The following is a 23289-nucleotide window of genomic DNA, read 5'->3' as shown; positions in this document are numbered from 1 at the left end:
CAACACACTGGTGGTTTGGGTTTTCTTCACCTCACACAAAACAAAAAAATCACAACTTGACATTATTTTTTGTTCTAAAATTAATTTGCTATTCCCATTCACAGATTTAAAAGAAAAAATGACTAAGTTTAAAAGTTAAAAAGATTGTTTTAAGTTCACATAAAATAAAAAGTGAGCTAGAGTTGAGGTTGCTTCATTTTTAAAAAATCATGAGTACATACTGAATTTTTCACATCAGTAAAATAAAGCTGGAAAAAAAGCAATGAAAAATGTACACCTTATTCCAAATAGTTTCAGCAAACACTAATTAGGATAAACTTAGATCAGCTGTCTCAGATTAACCTACTCAAATCATTTTGTATGTTCAACCTGTATGTAATATTGAAATGAACCAACTCCCTGAATAGAGATTAAATAGTAAAACCATACAAGGCCAGTCTCTATTCTTCCTCAAAAGACAGAATTAAAGTGCATTTGTCTGTGGTGAAATTACAATGTAATGAAGACAATAAGCAACAGAATAAAGACATTGCAACAAATACTGAAATAAAGGACATGAAGGTGATCAAGAAAAGCCTACTTTCTTGATGAAACTCAAGATACCTAGCCACCTATAAAGAAAATACAAGTTTCCTAAAAAGCACTAAAACCCATAAGATAACCACACTTCCAGACTGCTCATCAAACACTGTGCAAATGCACCAGGAGCAGTTTTCTGACTTAAAACAACTTCTTTTCATTTTGAAGTCCACTACTATTTAGTCGAAGTTAATGAAGGGAGAAAAACTGAGAGGAAGGAGATAATAGAGTAGGAAGAGAGGAAAATGCAGAAAAGATTACTCTGAAATGAGATAGTATCATGACTTCTTAGGATTACAAATCGTTAAGACTTGATAGTCCACTAATGCCTCTACAGACGCAGACTGTGGTTAAACTCTGGATTGATAAATGTTTCTCAAGGCAAGCCTCAAATTCTGATGAACTGAAAATTTCTTTAAATCTTTTAGTTAACATTCGTAACTGGCACACTTCTGATCAAAAAAACTACTTACGGTGAATACGTTTACTGATTAGTACAACCTATTTGTATAAAGATGCACCCTAAGTCCAAAATCTCCTGAACATACAGATCTGTTTTCCCAAGCTCCCACCACCCCAAAATACGACCATAATAAGATCATCAGAAGTCAAAAATTGTCATTATCACAAGACCCTTTCAGTACTGCAGCTGGAAATAACTATTAGTCACAGAAAGAAAGCAAATTTTTAACAGAAAAGTTCAATGAACATCTGTCAAGGTGGTATGTTTTTTAAAGTATGTGTAAAGCAAAATGACAAGTTGCATATTAAGGACAAGATAGAAATATTTATGACTATTTTATTGCAAAACCTCTTTGCAAATTGATTCGGATATTAAATTTGTTAATTATAAATTTTAACCAAAAAAATGTAAAAGAATTAGATCCCAGAAAAATAAAACGTTCAGATCAAGGAAAAACGTCTCTTCAAACCAAATACAATGTGCTCATTAAAAAAAAAAGAAAAGACTTTTAGGTCACATGAGACTTAAAACTCATGTCAATTCAACACAATGCCACACAGCCAAACCATATTTCTGATGCAGCAAATATACTAACATGACTGGAATCATTTGATCTAAGTATTTTTGCAAGAAGTAGAAATTTCATTAAGATTTAAAAGGGCTGCTGGGAGATTTGGAAGTCAGAGTGACCCCTTCCTGGCTGTTTCTAAACACATCTACGCAAATTATTCACATTAAGAGACAAGTTGTAAAAAAAACCAACGACATGGAAACTAACGGTTATCTCAAGGTTTAAGACTGTCAATCCCTTATCCTACAACTGACTCACGAAACATAAATTCAGCCTCTTGAGGACAGCGAAAAACTCAAACAGGCAGTGTGAAAGGATGGGACCTTTCAAGAACCCCGTGGCTGTAAGTTTTTTAAATGCTAATAATATGCTCACTACCATATTTTTTTTTAAATCGCCTTTCCGGTTTAGTGCGCCTAAGACATTCTTAGAATTATGTGTCTCGGGCGCTGCTTGAAGCCTACGTTTCATGGCCTCTAGTAGTCATTTTTTCCTTCAAATCTCGGCTCGCAGCATGCAAAACGGGGGAGGGGAGGGAGGCTTTCCACACACACGTCGGCCGTTCGTCTCCTGCTCCCCACAAAAGTTTTCTCACGGCTCAAATAACCCGAGGTTTACATCCCGCCCTCTGCCCACCCCACCCCCTCACGCCAGTCCCGACCATCAACACATCCCACTCGTGGCTACGCCGGCTGAGACGGGAAGCGAGGCGGCTCAGACAGAGAGAAGCGAAGGGGCCGCGGGCGCCTTAGGCCGCCGGCTGGGGCCGGCCGCGTGGAGCAGCGGACGGAGGCGGGAAAAGCACTGCCAACCGCGGAGAGCGCCCGGCGGACCTCAGCGCGGACCGGGAAGGAGGCAAATGAGTAAGGGCGAGGAGGTGCCTCGGCGAGGCCAGGCCCTCTATAGTGCTGCGGGACGAAGCAGCAGCCGCCCCCAGCCCATCCCCACCCCCACCCCGGGACCTCGATGAGAAAACGAACTGGGAACCAGGCGCAGAGCGCGGGTCGGGTGGAATCGGGGCTCCCGGCCCCTCCCCCCACGGGCCTGGGCGAGACTCACCAGGGAAGAGCAGGGGCCGGTGGCCAGGCCCGTGAGAATCAGCGCGAGGCGCTTTGAAAACGACTAGAAATGGCGCGCGCGCACCCCCCTCCCCCCGTCATGGACAGAGATGCGATCCCGGCAGCACGCGGGGTTTCCCGGAACTGCTTCCAGGGACTTGGAGCGGCCAGGCAATCACCTCGCGCGAAGGCCTGAGAGGCAGCTTGTGCGACCAATGGAAGCAAGAAAAGCAGTACCACGCTAAACGACCGGGAGCCAATCAAGAAAGCCACCGGTTGAGCCAATGAGGGAACTCAGCGCCGCTGGCTGTGGTGCCTCCGGGGCGGGGGCAGGAACACAAAGGGGTCTGTGGTGAAGCCCGGGGTAGAGGCGAGTCTGCGGGGCACCAAGTCCTTCTGGGGCTGAGGCTCCTCCCTTCTTGCCCGCCGCGGACGCGAGGTCGGAAAGCTAGGCCTCGCGCCGCGTGGCCGCCTTTGGAACCCCGCCCCCTACGGTCCGCGCGGGCCCCGCTCCGCCGGGGCCTTCCCACCCCCATGCTGGTGCCGCAGCGTCCCGAATTCCCCTTAGAGGCGCCGCCGACGCCGGCGTTCGCCCCCGGCACGCCCACCTCCAGGCGGTGGGGCCTCCCCCTCGGTCACGTCTGGGCTCTAGTTAGAACACGATTTTAGGATGATTGGGCTAGTCTTTCGAGTAGAAAAATCGTCCCTAGGAACGGTCGGAACGCGGCCCCTCCGACTCAGGCTCCCTTCCACTCATCGTTAGGAGCGTCTCAGAATGTGACAGAAACCACTCAAATGGGAACACTCAAAAGCTATGTGACACAAATGATAGCGCAGGGACTTTTTTCCCACAGGGTTTGTGATGAAGCCTTTCTCATGCTGGGAAAAGGGCTTAGTCCCCAAGGAGACTAATTTCCCATCATCTCTACACCTGTTTCTCACCTTCTACCCGCCCCCACACTAGTGTCACTCCCTGTCCTCGCCTTAGCCCCAACCCATGTCATCCCACGGCCCTGCAATCTCACTACGGCACAGCCGGTCCTGCCTTCCCAACCGCCACCCCAACGTCCCACCCTCCAGAGCCCGCCCCTCAAGGGAGCGGAGAAGGTCGAGCAGTGGTCTGCAGCATTTCCCGCTGCGCTCGGGTGACATTGAAATTTCTCAGACCCTACCAACCAAAAATTAATTATTGAACCTCTAGGTGCCAGTCCAAGTTTTGCATTATGAAGTGTGAAAGTTACACAAATGATGGGATCTTTAAAAAAATAATATAAAATGATGAATATAAATTTAAGAACAGGCTAGGAGGGACGTGGTAACAGGGAGAGACCCAGAAGCTTAAAATGTGTTAGCCAATAGCTCGAGGGTTCTTAACCTATTTGGTGCCACTTAACCAAGTCTAGTAAAAGCAATGAATCTCTTCTAGGTTTTAAAATAAAATATATAGCCCTGGAGAGGCTGCTAAGTTGGTTGGAACGTACTCCCGTACGCCAGAAAATGTTGGGGTTCATTCCTGGTCAGGGCACATACCTGGGTTTCAGGTTCCATCCCCAGTGGGGGCACATATGGGAGGCAACCATCTATGTTTCTCCGCCTCATCCACGTTTCTCTCTCTCTCTCTCTCCTATATCTCTATCTCCCTCCCACCTCCGTCCCCCTAATGCTCTCTCTAAAAATCAATGAACATGTCCTCCTGTGAGAATTAAAAAATAATAACAGCCCTGCCTAGTGTGGCTTGGTTGGTCGCAGCTCCTCCCTTACTCGTAAAGACCCCAGTTCTATCCCCGAAGGGTACATACTTAGGTTGCGGGTTGGGTACCTGGTGGGGGTATGCACGGAAGGGACCCATGGATGTTTCTCTTTCACATCTGTGTATGTCCGTCCGTCTGTCTGTCTGTCTCTCTCTCTCTCGGCAAGGATTAAAAACAACATAATAATAAATAAAAATTTAAAAATAAACACATAGCATTATAGGAGACCTCATATTGAAATATAAGTAGAAAATATATTTTTAAAACAAATTTGCGATACAGTATTCTTATGCTGTTTTTCTTTATTAACACACATGAAATGTCAAGATCTTGCAATGGGTCAAATAACTATTGAAATTTTAAAGCAACTAGAATATACATCAATAAATCCATAATAATGAAAATGTCTGGGATTACTATTGACAGTGATAGGTACTACTGATTCCACTGTGGTTTGTTGTTTCCATTCACAACGGGGAAAATGCTGAATTTCAGTTGGACATTAGTGAAAATAAAGATGTTATTTTTCCATCTTAGTTGGAAGATTGTTGAATTCCATTCAGAGACTCTTTTGAGGACTTGGCCACAAGGATAAGAACCCCTTGGACTGGATACTGTAATTAAAGTGATTCTATCACCCAACATTTTCTGGGATAATGTTTCAAGTATTTGGCCATACAGCCTTCATGAGCACACTCCATCATCTCAGACCATATATCTTGATTTCTTTATTTGGAAAATGTGGTCATCTGAGCTTTGCATTTCCCCCCCAAATTAAAAATTGCATGTGTGTATGTATTCACGGATTCAATATTTCACTAATATTTATTGCATGCCCTCCACATGCAAACCACTGTGTTAAAAATAGGAAATATAAAATGAATGAAACACAGTCTATGTCCTTAAAGAGTTTATGTTTGAGCAGACAAGGCAGGCCAAGTATACAAATAAATATTATTAAAAGATGAGTCTTTAAGAAGAGCTCCAACCCTGACTGGTGTGACTCTGCAGGTTGGGCATTGTACCACAGACAAAAAGGTGGCCAGTTGATTCCTGGTCAGGGCATGTGCCTGGGTTTCGGGCCAGGTCCCTGGTTGGGGGCCTGTGAGAAGCAACTGACCAATGTTTCTCTCACACATTGGTGATTCTCTCCCTCTTTCTCCCTCCCTTCTCTTCTCTCTAAAAATAGGTAAAGTCTTTTTTTTTTAATTATAAGAAGAGCCCTGGCTGGATTGAATGCAGGTCTGCAAACCAAAGGGTTGTTTGTTCGATTCCCACTCAGGACACATGCCTGGACTTCAGGCCAGGTCCCCAGTAGGGGCCGAGTGAGAGGCAACCACACATTGATGTTTCTCTCCCTCTCTCCTTCCCTTCCCCTCTCTAATAGTAAGTAAATAAATAAGTCTTTTTAAAAAAATAATCATAGTCAACCTGATAATTAAGGGTCCAAAGTGAACTATGATATAAGATAATGAGAATATTCCCTTATGTGGTTTGCAAAGTGGTTTCTCAGTGAAATTTGCACTTGTTCTGAGAAATGACAGTATCTAAGAACAAAATGATGGCTTCACAAGATCTCAGCACGACGGAGCCACAGTCCTTTGTGTAGGTTTATTAGAAAAAAAAAATGTCTCAAAGATTTACTTATATGGACTTCAAAATACTATTGGGTTGGCCAAAAAGTACATATCGTTTTTTTTCTATAAAATAAAAGACAATTTTTAATTTTCACCAATAATTTTATTGATTTGGATAGTTAGAACATGTGGGCTGTCTCCCACTATCCGCTTCTAGTGGGCAGAGACCAGGAGCGCTACTAAACATCTTCTAATGCATAAGACGGCCCACAGCAAAGAATTATTTGGCCAAAATGTCAAATACACAAGAGACTTCACCACTTTTGAAACATTTGATCAGTCACAGTACCTTCTCCATGCACTGCACAATTTTTTTTTTGTTTTTCAGTTGAGTTTTTACCTTCCTTGAAATAATAAAGCATAATATGCCCAAAATGTTGCAGATCTTCTTCCATCTTCAGTATTAAAATGGCTGGATGAAAATTCACCAATTTTGATGTTTTTTAAAATTTTTTTATTTTTCCAATAAGTTTTTTTAATGCACACTGAGATGAGAACTGTCACAGTACAACTTAACAAAATTGTTTTGAATGAAGTTAAAGATGACTAAGCACTACTAGAGCCATCATACAGAAAAAACCAAATGACCTTTGTGGCCAACCCAACACTTAACACTTGCTGAGGACTTACCATGTTACCTTATTTAATGCTCACAACAATATATGAGGCACAGCACCAAAAGGTAACATTTTCCTCTTGCAAAAGAAGAAACTAAGCCCCAAGTCAGACTCAAGCTTTGGTATAATCCCAAATTCCAATCCCTTTATCTTTATGCTGCACAGCCAGAAGAGAAGAGTAAAAACCAATAACGTTAGACATTCCTCTTCTAAGCCGTCATATTTCCAAACCTGATATTGGTACTCTCTTTTGAAATTCTTTTTGCCCTCTTTTTTTTTTCATGAGTTCTCTGTTCTCCTTGAGTTCTGTGAGGGGAATATGGGAAAAGTAAAAAAAAAGAGATAGCAAAGTGAGCTCTCCTTTTCCAATTTTCCATGCCCCCAATCAAAATCAAGAAAGCAAGAATCACCTTTCAAGTCCAACTAGGATTGTTAAATTCAATTTAAGAAAGATGAATGCTTGGTCCAGTGGAAGAATTGAACATAACATTCCTTCCTTGGCCACAGTGGGGCTTGGTGACTCACCGATAGGAACTTGGTGTGCCTACCCACAGACACTGAATTCTGCAGCCTTATTTATTTATTTATTTGTCATTTATTTTTTAGAGAGCGGGTAAGAGAGGGAGAGTTGGAGAGAAATATCGATCAGTTGCCTTTTACACACCCCCAACTGGGGACCTGGCCTGCAACCCAGGCATGTGCCCTAGACTGGGAATCAAACCTATGACCCTTTGGTTTGCAGGTCGGCACTCAAGCCACACCAGCCAGGGCTGAACCCTGCAGCTGTTTAAAGAGATGAGCATAGGCAGTAGCAGCTGCAGCTGCCTGAATTCCAGAAACCAAATTCTGGGGGACTATTGAATATAGCATCTGGTCCATTGAGTTCTGATTATTTTAATGCTTGCCTCTAGGCAGGCAGAAGAGCTACATGCTGCAAATCATTTATGGAAGTATTACTATAAACTTTTAACCAAAACCAAGTGGGATTCTAAAGTAAATATTATTACCCACATTCAAATATACAAGTTAAATATACTGTCATACAAATAAGATTTAATAGGGCTTGTGAGTTCTGTTCCCTCAGTCATAACTTATATTTTGTTTTTTAAATGCAATAAAACAGCCCTGACCAGTGTGACTCAGTTGGTTGGGTGTCATTCTGCAAAGCGAAAGGCTGTGGGTTTGATTCCTGGTCAGGGCCCGTGCCTGGGTTGCAGGTTCGATCTCCAGTCGGGGCGTGCGTGAAAGGCAACCAGTCAATGTTTCTCTCCCTCTGTTTCTCCTTTCCTTGCCTTCTCTCCTAAAATAAATAAATAAATTATTTTAAAAATGTAATAAAACAGTAAGAATTGATTATAAACAAACTATGTATATATAACTAAATTCTCATTACCCTTATGTTAAAATGTCCATTACAAGGAGGAGAGGTGCTTTAATTAATAACAATAATATAATATCGTTTTTACATAGTGTTTCCATTTTATAAAGAGTTTCAAATACAACATCTCACATCTTGGCTACATTTGGGCATCTTGAAGTGTGTCCTGTCCTTGGCCCTGGGACTCCCCTCTCTTGATTCTTCCCTTGGTTCTGTAACACATCCACCTAGGTCCTCTCCTCTTCCCACTGTTATCTACTGGTGTTCCCAGGATGCCACCCTTGACATTGCTCTCACGCTCTATCAGCGCCACCCATTCACCCGTGTGGTTTTCCCTATTACCATCTTCAGCTATTCCCATTTCTTTACTTGCAGCTCCATCCTGGGTCCTGAGCTCTGGACTCATATTTCCAGCTTCCTGCTTGGTATATGAATATATGTTTGGATGTAGTGGATTCTTCAGACTCAACAACAAGTCTCTAAAGATGTGTTTTATCTCCCATCATTTGCCCCCTTCCTCAGCGAGCTCCACCCACACGGACCAACTGATGGTTTCCCCTCCAGAATGCCAACCACTGCCTCGGCACTCTTACATTTGCTTCTCAGTAAATTAGCCACTTAGAACACTTAGCCCCCCAACCCCGATAACCTGATGACTATCAGAACTCTGCTCTAAGGTCACCTCTTTGGAGAGGCTTTTCTTGACCCTTCTAAATAACAGCTCCCTTCTCTTTTTCTACTTTTCTTGTACATGTTATTATCTGACATTATACCATGTCTTTGTTTATGGCCCATCTCCCCCACCGGAATGTTAGTTCAACAAGAATAGAGCCTTTATCTCATTCAGTGTTATACTTACATTGAGCACATTAACTGGTGCTCAACAAATTTTTGTTACGTGATTGAATCAGCTTATAATCTTTATACACATCCTACACTCCTTTTTGTGAGTTCTGGTTCCATTCATGGCATACTTGGCCATTCAATAAATCACTCACCTCAGAAATCTGCATTTCACAGGTTCTGACTCATCCTAAATTATTCATGGAAATGTTTGATAGTTATACCTGGAGCCAGGACTGGAGCAAGAATACGAACGAGGCTCACCCCTTCTTTTCCTATTCTGGCTCTGTCCCTCATGAGAGCTGGAGGGCTCTCATGTCCACAGAGGGCTACTCAACCAGCAAGCCCAAGCTCTGTCCATCCTCCCAGACTAGGCCCAGGCGTACAGACAGGCAGCTTGGTTTACCTTCATGAGAACAAAGCTGGGGAAGGCGTTTCTTGATGGGATATTTATGCAAAGAACTTCAAGGCCCTGGACGCCTGAGTACATGATCTAGAAGGGGAGGGGGCGGTGTGAGCTCCCATCTCCTTGGTCCCGTGGGGAAAAGTGAAACAGAAGGAGGGCCAGATCCGAGGCTCCTACAGGGCAGGGCTCGGGGAGGAGGCCTCATTACTGCTGCCTGAAAGCCATACTATCTGGGCTAAGACCCAAACTCCAAAAATGTGGGTGTAACTACACAAGCATGAAGGCCAAAAAGCATGCTTCTTCCCTGCCTTGCCTAAAAACCAAAGATGTAAGTTCTATGATTCAAGAGCTATCGATGTAGAGATTTAGAAAAGGAAATCTTGGGGGAAAATCCCATCAGAAAACTGGGCTTAATTAAAACTTAAAACTTTGGTCCTTTCAAAGACACTACTAGAGAATGAAAAGACAAGCCCTGACTGGTGTGGCTCAGTGGGTTGAGCACTGTCCTGCAAATTGAAGGGTCACCTGTTTGATTCCCAGTCTGGGGACGTGCCTGGGTGGTGGGCCAGGTCCTGGGTTGGGGATGTATGGGAGACAACTGATGGATGTTTCTCTCCCTCTCTTTCTCTTTCTCTTCCCCACTCTCTAAAAATAAATAAAATCTTTTTTAAAAATAAAAAAAGAGAGCCCTGGCTGGTGTAGCTCAGTGGATTGAACGCGGGCCTGGGAACCACACAATCGAGGTTCGATTCCCAGTCAGGGCACATGCCTGGGTTGCAGGCCAGTTCCCAGCAGGGGACTCACGAGAGGCAACCATACATTGATATTTCTCTCCTTCTCTCCTTTCCTTCCCCTCTACAGAAAAATAAATAAAATCTTTAAAAAAAATAAAAATAAAAATAAAATAAAGACAATGAAAGGACAAGCCAAAGACTGAGGGAAATATTTGCAAATAATATATGTAATAAAGGAATTATGTCCAAAATCTATAAAGGACTCTCAAAACTCAATAAACTCCAACTGGTGTCGCTCAGTGGATTGATCACCAACCCGAGACCCACAAGGTCAGCGGTTCAATTCCTGGTCAGGACACATGCCTGGGTTGCACACCAGGTCCTCAGTTCAGGGCATGCAAGAGGCAACTAGTCAATGCATTTCTCATATATTGATGTTTCTCTTTCTCCCTCCTTTGACTATTTCTCTAAAAATAAATAAAATCTTTTTTTAAAAAAAATCAATAAAAACAAGTGATCCAAAACATTCACTAGAATCTCAAAGGAATCTGATCCTCTCTGAAATATTGACAACCATTCGTTTATGTGCTTGGCTTGGAGGATTCAGAGGTTAACCAGATGCCACACCTAGAGCAGAGAGCCTAGAATCCTGCCTGAACTCCCTGTATTGGGAGCCTGCCTTGCAACAAGTCCCCAAAGTTGCAAAGAAAGATCTGTTCTGAGATAACCCTCCAAAGATGACAATCAGTCCTAAGGAGCTGATGGCTTTATCCCAGCTTTACTGAGGGGGGTGGGGCTGAGGGTGGGTCTTAGGTGGGTCACATTGCCTCTAGGAGCCTTCTTCCTTTTGCATAAAGGCCCCACTAGATGCCCAATGACAGAATTCCTACAGTTCTTTTATGAGTAGCATGTATTGTGACAAATTAGAAATGAAGTCACCAGCTTTGCTGAAGGGGCTGAAATTTATACGTATTTTCCTCTCATTTACCCAAGAAATATTTGTTGCCTGCCTACTGTAAGTAAAACGTTTGCTAGGCGTTGAAGACACAATGGTGAGGAAGATGCAATGACTCCTTCAAGTGTGGCCAAGTCTAAGGAGGAGATGAGAAAATAAACAGGCAACAAAACAGGAATAAAGCACTTCGATCGGGACAAATCCAGGGAACACTGAGGAACACCTGATGAATCCAGTCTGGTGGGATCAGGAAAGGTTTCCTCTGCGAGCTTGGTGTGAGAGCTGGAGGAGGAGTTGGCCAGAAGAGTAGGGAGGAAGAGAAGCAGCCTGGAGTGTGTGCCAAGTGCAGGGAAAGTGCAGGGAATGGAAGCTGAGGGGCCGGCAGAGGCCAGATCATGGCTGGCCTCCCCGTAAATCACACCACGGCAGTGTATGATTTACACTGCTGCTGGTGATGGATGGGAATCCGGACAAGGTTTTACCCAGAAGAGTGGCAAGAAGGGATTTGCCCTTCAGGAAGCTCCTTCTAGCTGCAGCAAGGGAGAATAGACTGAAGGGGTTTGAAAACAGAAAAGGAGAGACTCATTAGGAGGTTACTTCCATTAGGAAGACATGGCCATTAGTGGTCTGAGTAATTGCAGCTAATATTTTGAGCCTCGTTATCTCATTTAATCTTTGCAACTCTATGAGGTAGATATAACCACTCCCATGTAATGATAAGAAACCCAAGGAACGGAAGAGCCCAGTAACTTGACCAAGGTCACAGGGTAAGTGGTGGCCATAGAGCAAGGTAGGTGCACTGGAAAAATATTTAAGAGGTGATATGGTCACTAGTTTTTTTTATGACTAGTTTACTCAGCTAATATTACTGACCGGGAGGTAGCTAAAAGAGCAGGAACTGTCAAGTATGACATGCAAGTTTCTAGCCTGGACAAATAGACCATGAGTGAGTCAGGAAATAGAGGCAGGTGAGGGTGGTAGAAGAAAGCGGTAAGTTCAGTGCGAGGTTTGGTTTTTAAGGAACGCTCGGGTAATTTCCAAGCGGAGATATATACAAGGTAGCCTTCTACAGGGGCTGGTGTGGAATTCCAAGTGAGAATTTGATGTCATCAGCTTCAATCTCTCTGGGCAGTATCAATAAAAACCAAAACCACCTTTGGAGAAGCTGAAAAGGATACAAACTTTGAACATGAAGCATTTAGGAAAACATACTACAGTCGCTTTAACCACGAAACAATTGTAGGTCACTCCAGGGTAGTTTTTCTATTAATTTTACTCCTCAGGTTGGTTGGGTTGTTTTGTTTTGTTTTGTTTACCAATGGCCCTGTAAGTTTCCTGTAGAGAAGCAAGGTCCAAATCAGTTACACCACCACAGAGATGTGTATCTAACCAATGCTTCGAGTCCTTTTCTCCCGGGGCACAGGCATTCCTTTTTGAACACTAACTTTTGAAACACTAGAGAACCGCTGAACAAATGATCACTTCAGGGCACTCAATGGAGAACTAATGTCCTGGAAGCAGAGCCCTAACCAACCCCTAGAGAACAAAGAGGAATCTTCTTTGTTATAATGGTGAAGCATTAACACATCAAATAGCCTTACAGGGGAGACTCCAGGTGAATTTCTGCAGGTGAACTGGCATTTTCTTTTAATTTCCTTTACAGAAATAAAAAATGCTGAACATGTAAATGGAAAAAGAGTTTTAAAAAATGTTTTGATGAAATTTCTTTTCCAACTTTTGGCTATAGATTAACTTGAGTTTTTCTTCCACGTTTGTATTTTTGCCCAATTTAAAGCACTTCTACTCCTTACCTCGACCTAGACTGGCCCTTCATTTTTGTAAAAAAGGTTTCATTAGAGAAAATTACTTGTAAGTAACTTGAAAATTGTGGACACAGCCTGGTAACACACAATCACTGCCATAATCACAATTACTTGCACCACCTGCAAGACAGTGCAATTATGTCATAAATAGGGAGCCTTTGACTGTTTCTAAGAGTTATCTGTTCTGGAATCCCAATACTGGATCAGTAGAAATTGTTTTAGTATTCTTAGGACTAAATATCTCCTTAAAGCAACAAGGCTTCCTTTCATTTTTCCTTTTGGATGTCCCTCCCCCGCTTCTGCATAGCTAATGACCACTCCTACCAAATACATCCATGTTGCTTGCCACCAGCCTAATCTTCGTAAGAAATTGTTCACGTTTTTGCATCTTCCCCAAATATGGCAATATCCAAGGGCTCACCAATGTACTCCCAAATTTCCAGAAGAACATCAGTACAAATGCATGAATGTAAAGGTAACTGTATTGAAATTCAATGTATCTGATGAAAACCCATTTTATGAATTGGTGCTGGATTACTAAAATAATTCTCAGCTTTTTGATTTTAAAAATTATACTTTTAATTATAGAATATTGTTAGAATAATACAGATATAGATAGACACTAGAGTAACTGTGACCAATACCACAAGGAAAACTGCTCTACATACTTACTCATCCACTCTCCACAACCATAGAAAACAGGCACAAAGTGTTCAGGGTATGTGCAGACGCAGCCAGAGTCTTGGGAGCAGAAGGCATGCAAAAAGCATTAGCAAAGAGAGTCCAATGTATAACTTCTACACAAAGTTCAACGAATGGGCAGCAACTGGCAGACAGAGAGGAGACAGAGCTGGTCTGGCCCCTGCCCTTTTAACTTCCCAGCTGGAGTGTACATGTACGGAGCGATGGCTGGGGTACTCAAGATGCCAAAGCAGCAGCAGGCACAGGCTGGGACGGGACAGGGGAGTAGGGACGACGGAAAAGGAAGTGAAATAGTTATGTCATGAAGATGCTGTCTTCTACGGCCACTCCAAAGCTGAAGCCCCAGGAGCTCACCGAAACAGAACTTTGATATTCATTAAAAGCATCAGCAACACTGATATGGTACAAGACATACTTTAGTCATCAAGAACATGTAAGTCACTTAACAATTAAAATATGAATACCCACAATTGGTGAGAGTTCGGCTAGAACAAAAAACAGGCTCCCTGCCCGAGTTTATATTGAAATAGGAGTGACAACAGAAAAAAAGCTCGCTGGTGGAGTGGGATTTTTTGCTACTTTGGAGGTCGTGTTAGTCCCACAGCTGTGGGTCGTAACTCAGCACAGTACACTGCTTTAGACAGACCACTGGCTCTTTTAACATCAGCCGCCAAAGAGCTATGGCAAAAGTAGGTTTCAAATGTTAAAACTCTCACAATAAAGCACAGTAGAAATACCTTGAGGCACACTCAAAAATAAAAAATTTCCTTACTTGAATCCCATCTCCTGGGCATTAATTCCCTTCCACACACACCCTCAAATACTTGGATAAGCACAAACCTTGGGGACATTCCCTAATTCTTGGTTGGGCTGAGATGGGAGAACTGACACTATCGGGCTTACATTGAGTCAAGTGGTAATCACTGTACATCTGTAGGCTGAGAGGATGAGAGTACATTCCTATAGGTTTATTAATTCCTTGTGATTAGCCCAAAGAGAAGACATTCAGTCTCAGAACAGGACAGTCAACGCATCTGTCCAGTCCTCATCTCCCACAGTGGGCTGTTACACACGAACAAGTGCTTAGTTCTGTCCAAGGGCAGCCCTTACGGAAGAGTGCACACTAGAGCACTAGTGTTCAAATTTTTTCTTCATACAGTGAAAAGGACATTTCTCCCACTGCAGTTGCGTCTGTAGCTCTGCCACACAATCAACGCCACCCAGTCACATGCTACTTCTGTGTGCATTCAGTTTCTACTATGGGAAAAACCACAGGAAGACACATTTTACTGTACACACACATGCTCTTATGCAAGCTAAGAGAAACACTGGGATGTGGCCCTTATCAGATCCTAGAGTCAGCAGAATAGGGAGAAGCGATCTTAAAGGGCAGAAGGGAAAGAACACAGACATGACCTGTGTTCCTTGGGAAGGGACTCTGCTTCCTTCCCTGAAGTCATCAATGCCACTTGCTCCTTATGCTCCATCATCACTTATGATCCCATCTTTCCTTGAAGCTATTTGCATTGCAATGTTCCCTACAATGACCCCCCCAAAGAAAATTAATAAATTCTGATTAATGGCAATAACAATAGTGGCCATCACTTGCTAAAATCACCATCACTGATGAGTCCTTGGTCCCCAAACCTGTTTCATTTTTTCTTGCAATCAGTATCTTCAGTTCGTTTTCACAAAAATGCAAGCTTTAAAAGAGCTAATTAGAAACAATGAGAAGAAAAGTTATGATCATTGCCTTCAAAGTGCAGAATCCAGCTCTCAGGAAGTTGGAAAGCTACAAGTGCATGAGCAACTCAAGGAGAAAGCCCTTTGAAAGGGAAGATGTGTGTGCCCAACTATGGTAAGTGAATAAGTGTGGCGATTCAGGCAAAGTCTCTCGTCCTTTTCCAAAACAGCTGTGACCACCCTCTAACAGTCCAACATTGCCCTTAGCACAGTTTTTTGAGCCAGGGCTAGGAGGAAGAACTTTTAAAAATTTACTCTGTTTCCTCGCCTGAGTATTTATCAGCATCTATCCCCTAGACTTCAGAGTTCCAGTTACTTGTGGGGCTGATTTCAAGGAAGTACTTCATTAATACTGACTGAATAAAAATCACTATGTTTAGGAGGGAATAACATTCCCAAAGCCATGGGTCAGAATTTCAAATGGCTTGTCTTCACTGATGTTCCAAACTGTGGCCTACAAGGAAATTCAGTACGGTATATAAGCAGCTCAGTCTTGAGAGAGCTCCCTAATAGCAAATAAAATTGTACCTTCAAGTGAATCATTTATCAGTCATAATGACAAGACTTAGTCAGTGTGAACTCTCTTGTGTTTAATAAGAGCTGAGCTCCGGCTGAAACTCTTCTCGCATTCAGTACATTCATAAGGCTTCTCCCCGGTATGAACTCTTTGATGTGTGATGAGGTTGGAGCTCTGGGTGAAACCTTTTCCACACTGTACACACTCATAAGGCTTCTCTCCTGTGTGGGTTCTCTGGTGCTTAATGAGATCTGACCTTTCACCAAAGCTTCGCCAACACTCGTTGCACTCATAGGGCTTCTCTCCAGTGTGAATTTTCTGGTGTGTGATGAGATGAGAGCTCCGGCTGAAGCTTTTCCCACAAGCATTACATTCATATGGCTTTTCCCCGGTGTGGGTTCTCTGGTGCTGAACCAAGTGTGAGATGCGGCTGAAGTTCTCCCCACATTCGTTACAGTGGTACGGCTTTTCTCCCGTGTGGGCTCTGCGATGGCGCACAAGGTCAGAGTTCTGACTGAAGTTCTTCCCACACTCATCACACTTGTAGGGCCTCTCTCCCGTGTGGACTCGATAGTGCTTGATGAGATCAGACCTCTCACTGAAGCCTCGTCCACACTCATTACACTCATAAGGCTTCTCGCCTGTGTGTGTCCTCTGGTGCTGAGCTAGGTGAGAGCTCCGGCTGAAGCTTTTCCCACACTCCTCACACTCATAGGGTTTCTCCCCACTGTGCGTCCTTTGGTGTTGGATTAGGTGAGACAGCCGGCAGAAACTTTTCCCACACTCGTTACATTTGTGGGGCTTTTCTCCAGTGTGGATTGTCTGATGCTGGATGAGATGAGAACTTCTCCCAAAACTTTTCCCACACTCGTTACAATCGTAGGGTCTCTCCCCAGTGTGTGTTCTTTGATGCTGAATAAGGTGCGAGCTCCGACTGAAGCCCTTTCCACATTCGTAACACTTGTAGGGTCTATCTCCAGTGTGGGTTTTCTGATGTCGATTAAGGTCTGAGATCTGACTAAAGGCCTTTCCACAGTGAGAACATATGTGATATCGGATACCCGTGTGAGCCTCTTTGTGGACAAGCAGGTCCGTGACTTGCTGGAGAGGATAGCTGACCCACTCTTCTGCTGTTAAATCTCCCCACTGTCCTTCCGCTCTATCCCTGCTTTCAAAGGCCCCTTCACTTCCAGGGTTTTCTTCGGCATTCCCAGCAGGTCTTTCAGATGCGGTCCCAAATTCTACATCGTCACTAATCTCTTGCTTTGGATTCACCTCGTTCTCACTCCTGATCTCAAAATCTGTAATAAAGAGTATATAATAATAATACTGATGAACACACAAAAATTATCTACTGTGTGTCAGGCACTGTGCTAAGTCCTTTACACGAATCACCTCACTTGCATGAGAGTCAGGCATTACAATGATTTCTACTGCATAAATGAGAAATCCAAGACTAAGAGAAGTGACATCCAATAGGTCATACTCACAGATACAGAGAACAGACTGACATGTGTCAGAGGAGAGGGCAGTTAGGAGCTGGATGGAAAAGGTGAAGGGGTGAAGCAGTACAAATTGGCAGTTGTAGAGCAGCCAAAGAGGTGCAGATGGCGGCATGGGAAACAGAGTCAGTGATGTTGAGATAACTGAGCATTGGTCTGGGTGGGTGCTTAGGGCAGTGGGGGGACCACTCTGCAGAGTGCATGGTCTTCCAGCCACTTTGCTGTACATCTGAATGGCACTTACTGAATGTAGACTGTCATTGGGGGAAAAAAAACAACACAAAGGTCATGTAGTAAATGATGGAGCCAGGATTCAAATTCAGGTTTGTCTGATAAAGGTTCATGCTCTGTATCAATACTGTCAACGGTCCTTCATAAAAATGGTATATATCCCTGATTTTTCAAAAGGAGAAAACCAGGAAGAGAGAATATGCGACTCTAAATTAGAATTTCTAACAGCCAAGAGCCTAGATACGTTATATACAAATGCATGTGTGTGCATGTTTGTTTTTAACTGATCAAGCCTTCATCATTACCATTATATAATATTTACTAAGAACCTTCTGGGATAGCATAGAGAAAAATGATTTATTTATTTATATCAAGTTTTTTTAAAATATCTTATTTATCTGTTTTTAGAGAGGGAGAGGGAGGGAGAAAGAGAGGGAGAGAAACGTCATTGTGTGGTTGCCTCCTCTGCACTCCCTACAGTAGACCTGGCCCATAACCCAGACATATGCCCTAGCTGGGAATTGAACCAGCGACCCTTTGGTTTGCAGGCTGGCACTCAATCATCCACTGAGCCACATCAGCAGGGGCTATATCAAGTTTTAATTGACCAAAAAAGTGATTGATCACCAAATGATACTTTCCAGTGACCTTTTAATGAAAATAGGGGTGGGAAGGTTGGAGAAGGCAAAAAAGATGCCTAGCATAGGACACTCTTGGCATTGACTAAGTACAGTCTTCAAATGGAAGTCAAAATATACAAACTACTGTGTACAAAAAAACTTTCTACCAAATACTGCATTTTCTAAACTGTGTTTCTTAGTACACTCTTCAGAAAGTGGTTACTAGGTATGCTGGGAGAAAAGGGTTCATGGATAAATTAGTTTGGTAAACGATGTATGCAACATCTTCTTAGAAACTCACAGTGTCTGATAACATGTTAAAGGTTCTAAAGAGTCTTGCTGCAAATAAGCCTGGTAAATGTTATTTAACCCACTTCTAAACTTACTTGGGCAAAAACCTTTTTTTTTTTTTGGTGCTTCCATCCTTAAAGGCTCCTTGGACTGAATCATAGACATATAAATGCATATTTCTTTAAGATTCTCATTTCTTATTTTTGTGAGATTAAGTGGAATATTTGGGAAACAGATTGCAATAAATCTGGGCATATAACTTCATTTCCAGTTGCTTTTCTAAAGGAAGAATCCAAGAAACTTGGGACATCAGAGAGAGCCCAAGTTAAAAAGAAAATCTCTCATATGTGCCTTTTGTTCTGGAATAGGCTATAGGAATAAAGATTTCAAAGATAGGATTAGTCTTTAATGAGTGGCAGATGACCCAGTGAAGCTCACATGGTTGCTAACACGGTTCACACTGTTTCTGTCCAGTCTAAACAGGAGACAAAGTGAGTTTAAAGGCTGTTCAGCTCAAGAACATACTATTTGTTCTGGTTATACTTGGACCAAAGGACAGCTAAGAGAAATGACAGGATTGCTGATCACGAAAAAAATTAGCTTCCCTCACACTGTACACACTCATAAGGCTCACTCATTAGTTCAGGATTTTCTGGAACATTTGACATACTCATATCTGTGATCAACTCTGAAACATCTCTAGACAAGCACCTACTCCAGATACAGGACCTGAGGCAAAGCTAGGGCTCTGAAGCCAGAATGAACACAGAAAGGTGGCTTTTGTCCTCATATGAACGTGGGGCAGAACCCTCTCATCTTCTAGTAAAAACCTATTTATGGGGGCATTTAAAATTTTTATTTGTCTATTTTTAGAGAGGGGGAAGGGAGGGTGAAAAAGAGGGAGAGAAACATGGATGTGCAAGAGATACAGTGGCTGATTGCTCCTTACACGCCCCCAGTTAGGGACCTGGCCTGCAACCCAGGTATGTGCCCTGACTGGGAATTGAACCTGCCACCTTTCAGCTAAGTTTGCAGGCTGGCATTCAATCCACTGAGCCACATCAGCTAGGGCTATGGGGGTATTTATATCCTGGACACCAATTTATCAGATTTATTTGGTCAATGACCTGTACAAATGGGCTGGAAAAAGACAAATGTCTCAGGGCACAAGAAATCTAAATGTTTTTAAAATATGCAGAAACATTCTTTCTTTTTAGACAACACGACCCTGATGTTCCCACACTCAAATATTTGTGAGGACCCAACTCAAGCCAATATCCAGTTAAGTGCTTTAAAAATCAAACAACTAGGCTGTGTTGAAAGAGCTAAGCCATTTTTGACACAGCCTCAAAAATGTGGGGTGAAGAATGGAAGAGAACCCTTACTTACCTAATGAGACAACATTTCCATAATTCTCCTGCATAACATCCCTGTAAAGGTCCCTCTGTGTAGGGTCCAGGGGTCTCCATTCTTCCCGGGTGAGGTACATGGCCATATCTTCAAATGTCACCGGTGCCTGAAATCACACAATGCTTCCTCATTACTTGGTATCTCAGAGGTTAGGACCAGTTTTTCTCCTTGAAATTACAGACATGCTTAGAACTGCTGAGGAATCTAAAAGTATTAAGTCTGCTTTGTAGAGTCCAAAGAGAAAATAAAAAAAGCTAAAGAGATATAGTAAAGTGGGGAGCAATTTGCAAGCTAATTGCTCTGGACGAATGACCAGATAACCCTGCCCAACACCAGAACCTTATCCTCTAGCTGTACTTTGCTCAGAACACATCTAGCACCTATGTCCCTCCATACCTTTACTCACAATGTTCATCTTTTCCTGGAATAGCTTTCTTAAACTATAGATACACTATTCTTTTTTTCCCCCTAGATGAGGAAAATCTTTAACTGACAAACATGTAAGTGATAAAGGGTTTTAAGAAATAAAAAGGATGTATGAAGCAAAATAAGTTACAAATATAAGAGCTGGGCCTTATATTTGGAAATATACGATCTGAAAATTCTACTCTTCTTTCAGGCCCTGTTCCGGTACCAGCTATTCTTGAGTGCCCCTCCTCCCTCGGACCCCTGGGATAGAATTAATCACTCCCACGCCTTGGTTCCCACACAGCACTTTGTTCTACAGAAAACAGAGCTCTTATCACGTTGTATCACGGTTAACCGGATGCATCCATCTCCCTATAGATTGTGAGCAAGGGCCCGTTTCATCCATCTTTTCTCTCTCTGGTATTTAAAAGGCATAAGGCAGGTGCTCAATAAATGCTCGTCTGTGGCTAAACGGGTCTGGTACTGGATTCCCTGGAGGCAGAATACGGAAACGAGCTAATTACTAATCCCAGGAAAATTCCCACAGGTACTTGCAAAGTAACGCCGGGACCAGGTGGATAAGCAGAGGCAGGGTCCGCGAAGCCACCCCCGGCTTACCTGGGACCCAGCCATAAGCAGGGTGGCTGCCATCTCGGGCTCAAGGATTCGCCTCCCAGGAGAGAGAGAGCAGGAAAAGCAGCTAGCAGACAGCACTAAAGAAGGCGAAAAGCAGGGCGTAAGGCATAGAAAACAGGCCCTGCCCACTCCCCAGGGTTGGAGTTCTGGCCGCCAGGCGGCTGGGGAGGGCCCTGAGCCCGGGCCGGGTCACTCTCCTCCCTGACCCTAGAGCGCTACCCGCCCTCTGTGTCTCCGCCACCGTGGGGTGGAGGCAGTGCCGGAATTTACTAGGACAGCTCCCCGGCAATGTCCCTGCCGGGCCGGGGGTCAAGCCGCTGCAGTCTCAGGGAGGAGGCTCCCAGCCCAGCCCACGGAACGCCTCCGCTCTTGCATCTCAAGGCTGGGCCCTTTCCGGCAGCTGCTTCAGCCAATCAGCGAGCGAAGCTCAAAAAATGCTCTGCCAATGAGAAGCCGAACACTAGGCCGGCCTTGTGTAGCATGACCGGGAGCCTCTATCACGCCTGCGCCTGCCCCTATGGCCTGTCGGGAGTTTGAGTTCCATTCAGGCGTACAAAGGCCGGTCAGGGGCCAAAAGCCAAGGAGGGAAAAGAACAAAAGGGTAAAAAAAGAAGCGCTTTCCTCCAAGCCAAGACAGAGTATCTTCTGCTTTCTTCTGTTTGGGACAAAAGCCCAGTTAAGGCAGGGAAGTTGCCCTGCTTTTCCTCACGTCCCTAGAAGCTTATCTTGAGTAGAAACTTAATTGCGACGTCGGGCCTAATTTAGGCGCTGGCCTGCGTTAGCTTTCTCTGGGATTAGTACTCATTTGGCAGCCGGGGATAGAGAGGAAAGAGGCAGCCGCCCACTCCCCAGGGGAGACTCAGCAGCCAAGCTAGAACTTTGAGCTCGGCTTACGCACTACATCTCCCAGCAGCGCCCGCGGTGTTCGCACGCCGCTACGGAGACTGCAACTCCCAAGAGGCCCCGCGCCAGCGAAGGATTAGCGAGTGGGGTCTTTGGGCCAGGCGGTGTCCAAACTCTGGCTCTGTTAACCCTATAGAGGAGTCTGACCGCGTCTTTCTAAAGAGGGAGACCCTTAAGGGATGGGCTGAGTTACGCCTAGCAGAGGAAAAGCCAAAACCCTGAGCAAGCGTGGGGGATAGGGCGCGTGAGGAGGAGCGAGTCCGGCAGACCTCAGACTGGGAAGGGCCGACTTTACCATCCTGAGGGCTTGTCTACCCAAAGGGTTCTCGGCCTCTGGCACGGTTTGAGACTCTGAAGGCTTGAGCCGGGTGGCCCCTTGGGATGTTAGCAGTCCCTGATCGGCTGAAAATGAGAAGCTGAAAACCCGAGCTGAGAACGAACAGACTTACCTCCTGGCCTGTAAAAGACCCACGAGATCCCTGCTCCAAGATCCGAGAGGCCCCCAAACAGATTCCAAACCCGCAGGCAGAGTTCTTTGAGACTTCAGGCGTTCGGAAAGATTCTAGAGATAGCTACTGGCAGATTCCGGATATTTCAGATCCGCAGGTAGATCTCGAATCCGTAGACTTGCAGGCAAAGCCCAGAGATTGTAGGCGGATCCCAAAGATTCTCAGGCAGCTCCGAAACCACAGGCCCATAGGCAGATCCCTCTGAGACCACAGTGGCTAGCCAAGAAATACCACCAGCAGCTAAGCTGCATTCAGCTGGATTTCTTCCGAACGGAAGGACTCGTAGCCTTCCCTTTCCCCAGCCAGGATGAGAAAATTAGACAATGGAAGCCCAGCACTAGGAATGGCAGGCATTCTGCCTGGAGAAGAGCTCTGAGCTCGCTGTAGCCTTGGAGAGGGAAGTGATGGAAAAAGAATATAGCAGCTTATTAGGGACTCCCACCCTCTTCAAGTTATAAATATCCCCAGAACCTTGGCTATGTGCCCGGAGGCCTGTTGTCTCTAACTGTACAGGAGACTTCTCTGCCTGCTCTGGGAAAGGGGCTTTGCTTTTGTTTTGCAGATACGTCCACCCACTGAATGACTTGAATTTCTTTTCTCGAACATAACTCCAGGCTATGCTTTTATTGGTGAGTGTCCTGTTCCAGTGCCCAGTTATTTATGGTTAAATTACTCAAGTGTCTAAAAAGAACGAGGACTCTACTCAGCCACGAGGCAGACTCTCCTCCTCCTCCTCACCCCCCAACTATGAGGGTAGGAATTCTTTAGATAACACCGAATTGTACCATTATACCCCAGCTAAAGTTGGTAGGGGTACCACCACCACCACAACAACAAAAGAAAAGAGTCACAGAGGGTCCCCCAAAGGCAGTCAAGATCAGACAGACCTGGGTTGGGATCCAGGCTGTGTATCCTCTGGAAAGTCTTTCAATCTCTCCAGGCCCATTTCCCTTTCTGTAAAATGGGGTGATCACACCTGAGGCGGTGGTGAGCACTCATATG

General features: G+C 44.2%; 2 protein-coding genes across 9 annotated transcripts in view; both read right to left on the bottom strand.

The window, feature by feature from the left end:
- The window catches only part of HNRNPR (heterogeneous nuclear ribonucleoprotein R), a 32937-nt gene extending 30127 nt beyond the window's left edge, over positions 1-2810 (bottom strand). For 2 of the 5 annotated variants that reach the window (XM_037032702.1, XM_037032701.1), the window contains exon 1: positions 2673-2810. The gene's annotated coding sequence lies outside the window, so the exon portion shown is untranslated. The remainder of the gene's footprint in view (positions 1-2672) is intronic. The other 3 variants (XM_037032704.1, XM_037032705.1, XM_037032706.1) reach the window with 2 other exon arrangements.
- Positions 2811-14101: 11291 nt separating this feature from the next.
- ZNF436 (zinc finger protein 436) lies at positions 14102-22842 on the bottom strand. 4 transcript variants are annotated; one of them, XM_037032849.1, is made up of 4 exons: positions 22228-22842; positions 20858-20952; positions 19811-19937; positions 14102-17078 (listed from the first exon to the last, which is right to left on the bottom strand). In XM_037032849.1, exons 2-4 carry the CDS (start codon positions 20888-20890, stop codon positions 15826-15828), a joined length of 1413 nt encoding a protein of 470 aa, XP_036888744.1. In that variant the 5' UTR covers positions 20891-20952; positions 22228-22842; the 3' UTR covers positions 14102-15825. The 4 variants fall into 4 exon arrangements, with proteins under 4 accessions (XP_036888744.1, XP_036888742.1, XP_036888745.1 ...); XM_037032847.1 differs by lacking the exon at positions 22228-22842 and adding an exon at positions 21146-21241; XM_037032850.1 differs by lacking the exon at positions 20858-20952.
- Positions 22843-23289: the final 447 nt, after the last annotated feature.

Source organism: Sturnira hondurensis, unplaced genomic scaffold (assembly GCF_014824575.4).
Source record: "Sturnira hondurensis isolate 20B ecotype Veracruz unplaced genomic scaffold, ASM1482457v3 Scaffold0021555, whole genome shotgun sequence".
Taxonomy (NCBI): Eukaryota; Metazoa; Chordata; class Mammalia; order Chiroptera; family Phyllostomidae; genus Sturnira; species Sturnira hondurensis.
This window is presented reverse-complemented; position numbering and strand designations above follow the sequence as displayed.

Bases quoted from the DNA above. Each gene is read 5' to 3' on its own strand.
- ZNF436 (XM_037032847.1), bottom strand. The intron at 19,938-20,857 runs GTAAGCCGGGGG...GTGTGATTTCAG, and splicing joins TGCTTATGGCTGGGTCCCAG to GCACCGGTGACATTTGAAGA. The intron at 17,079-19,810 runs GTAAGTAAGGGT...TCTTTATTACAG, and splicing joins TGGAAATGTTGTCTCATTAG to ATTTTGAGATCAGGAGTGAG.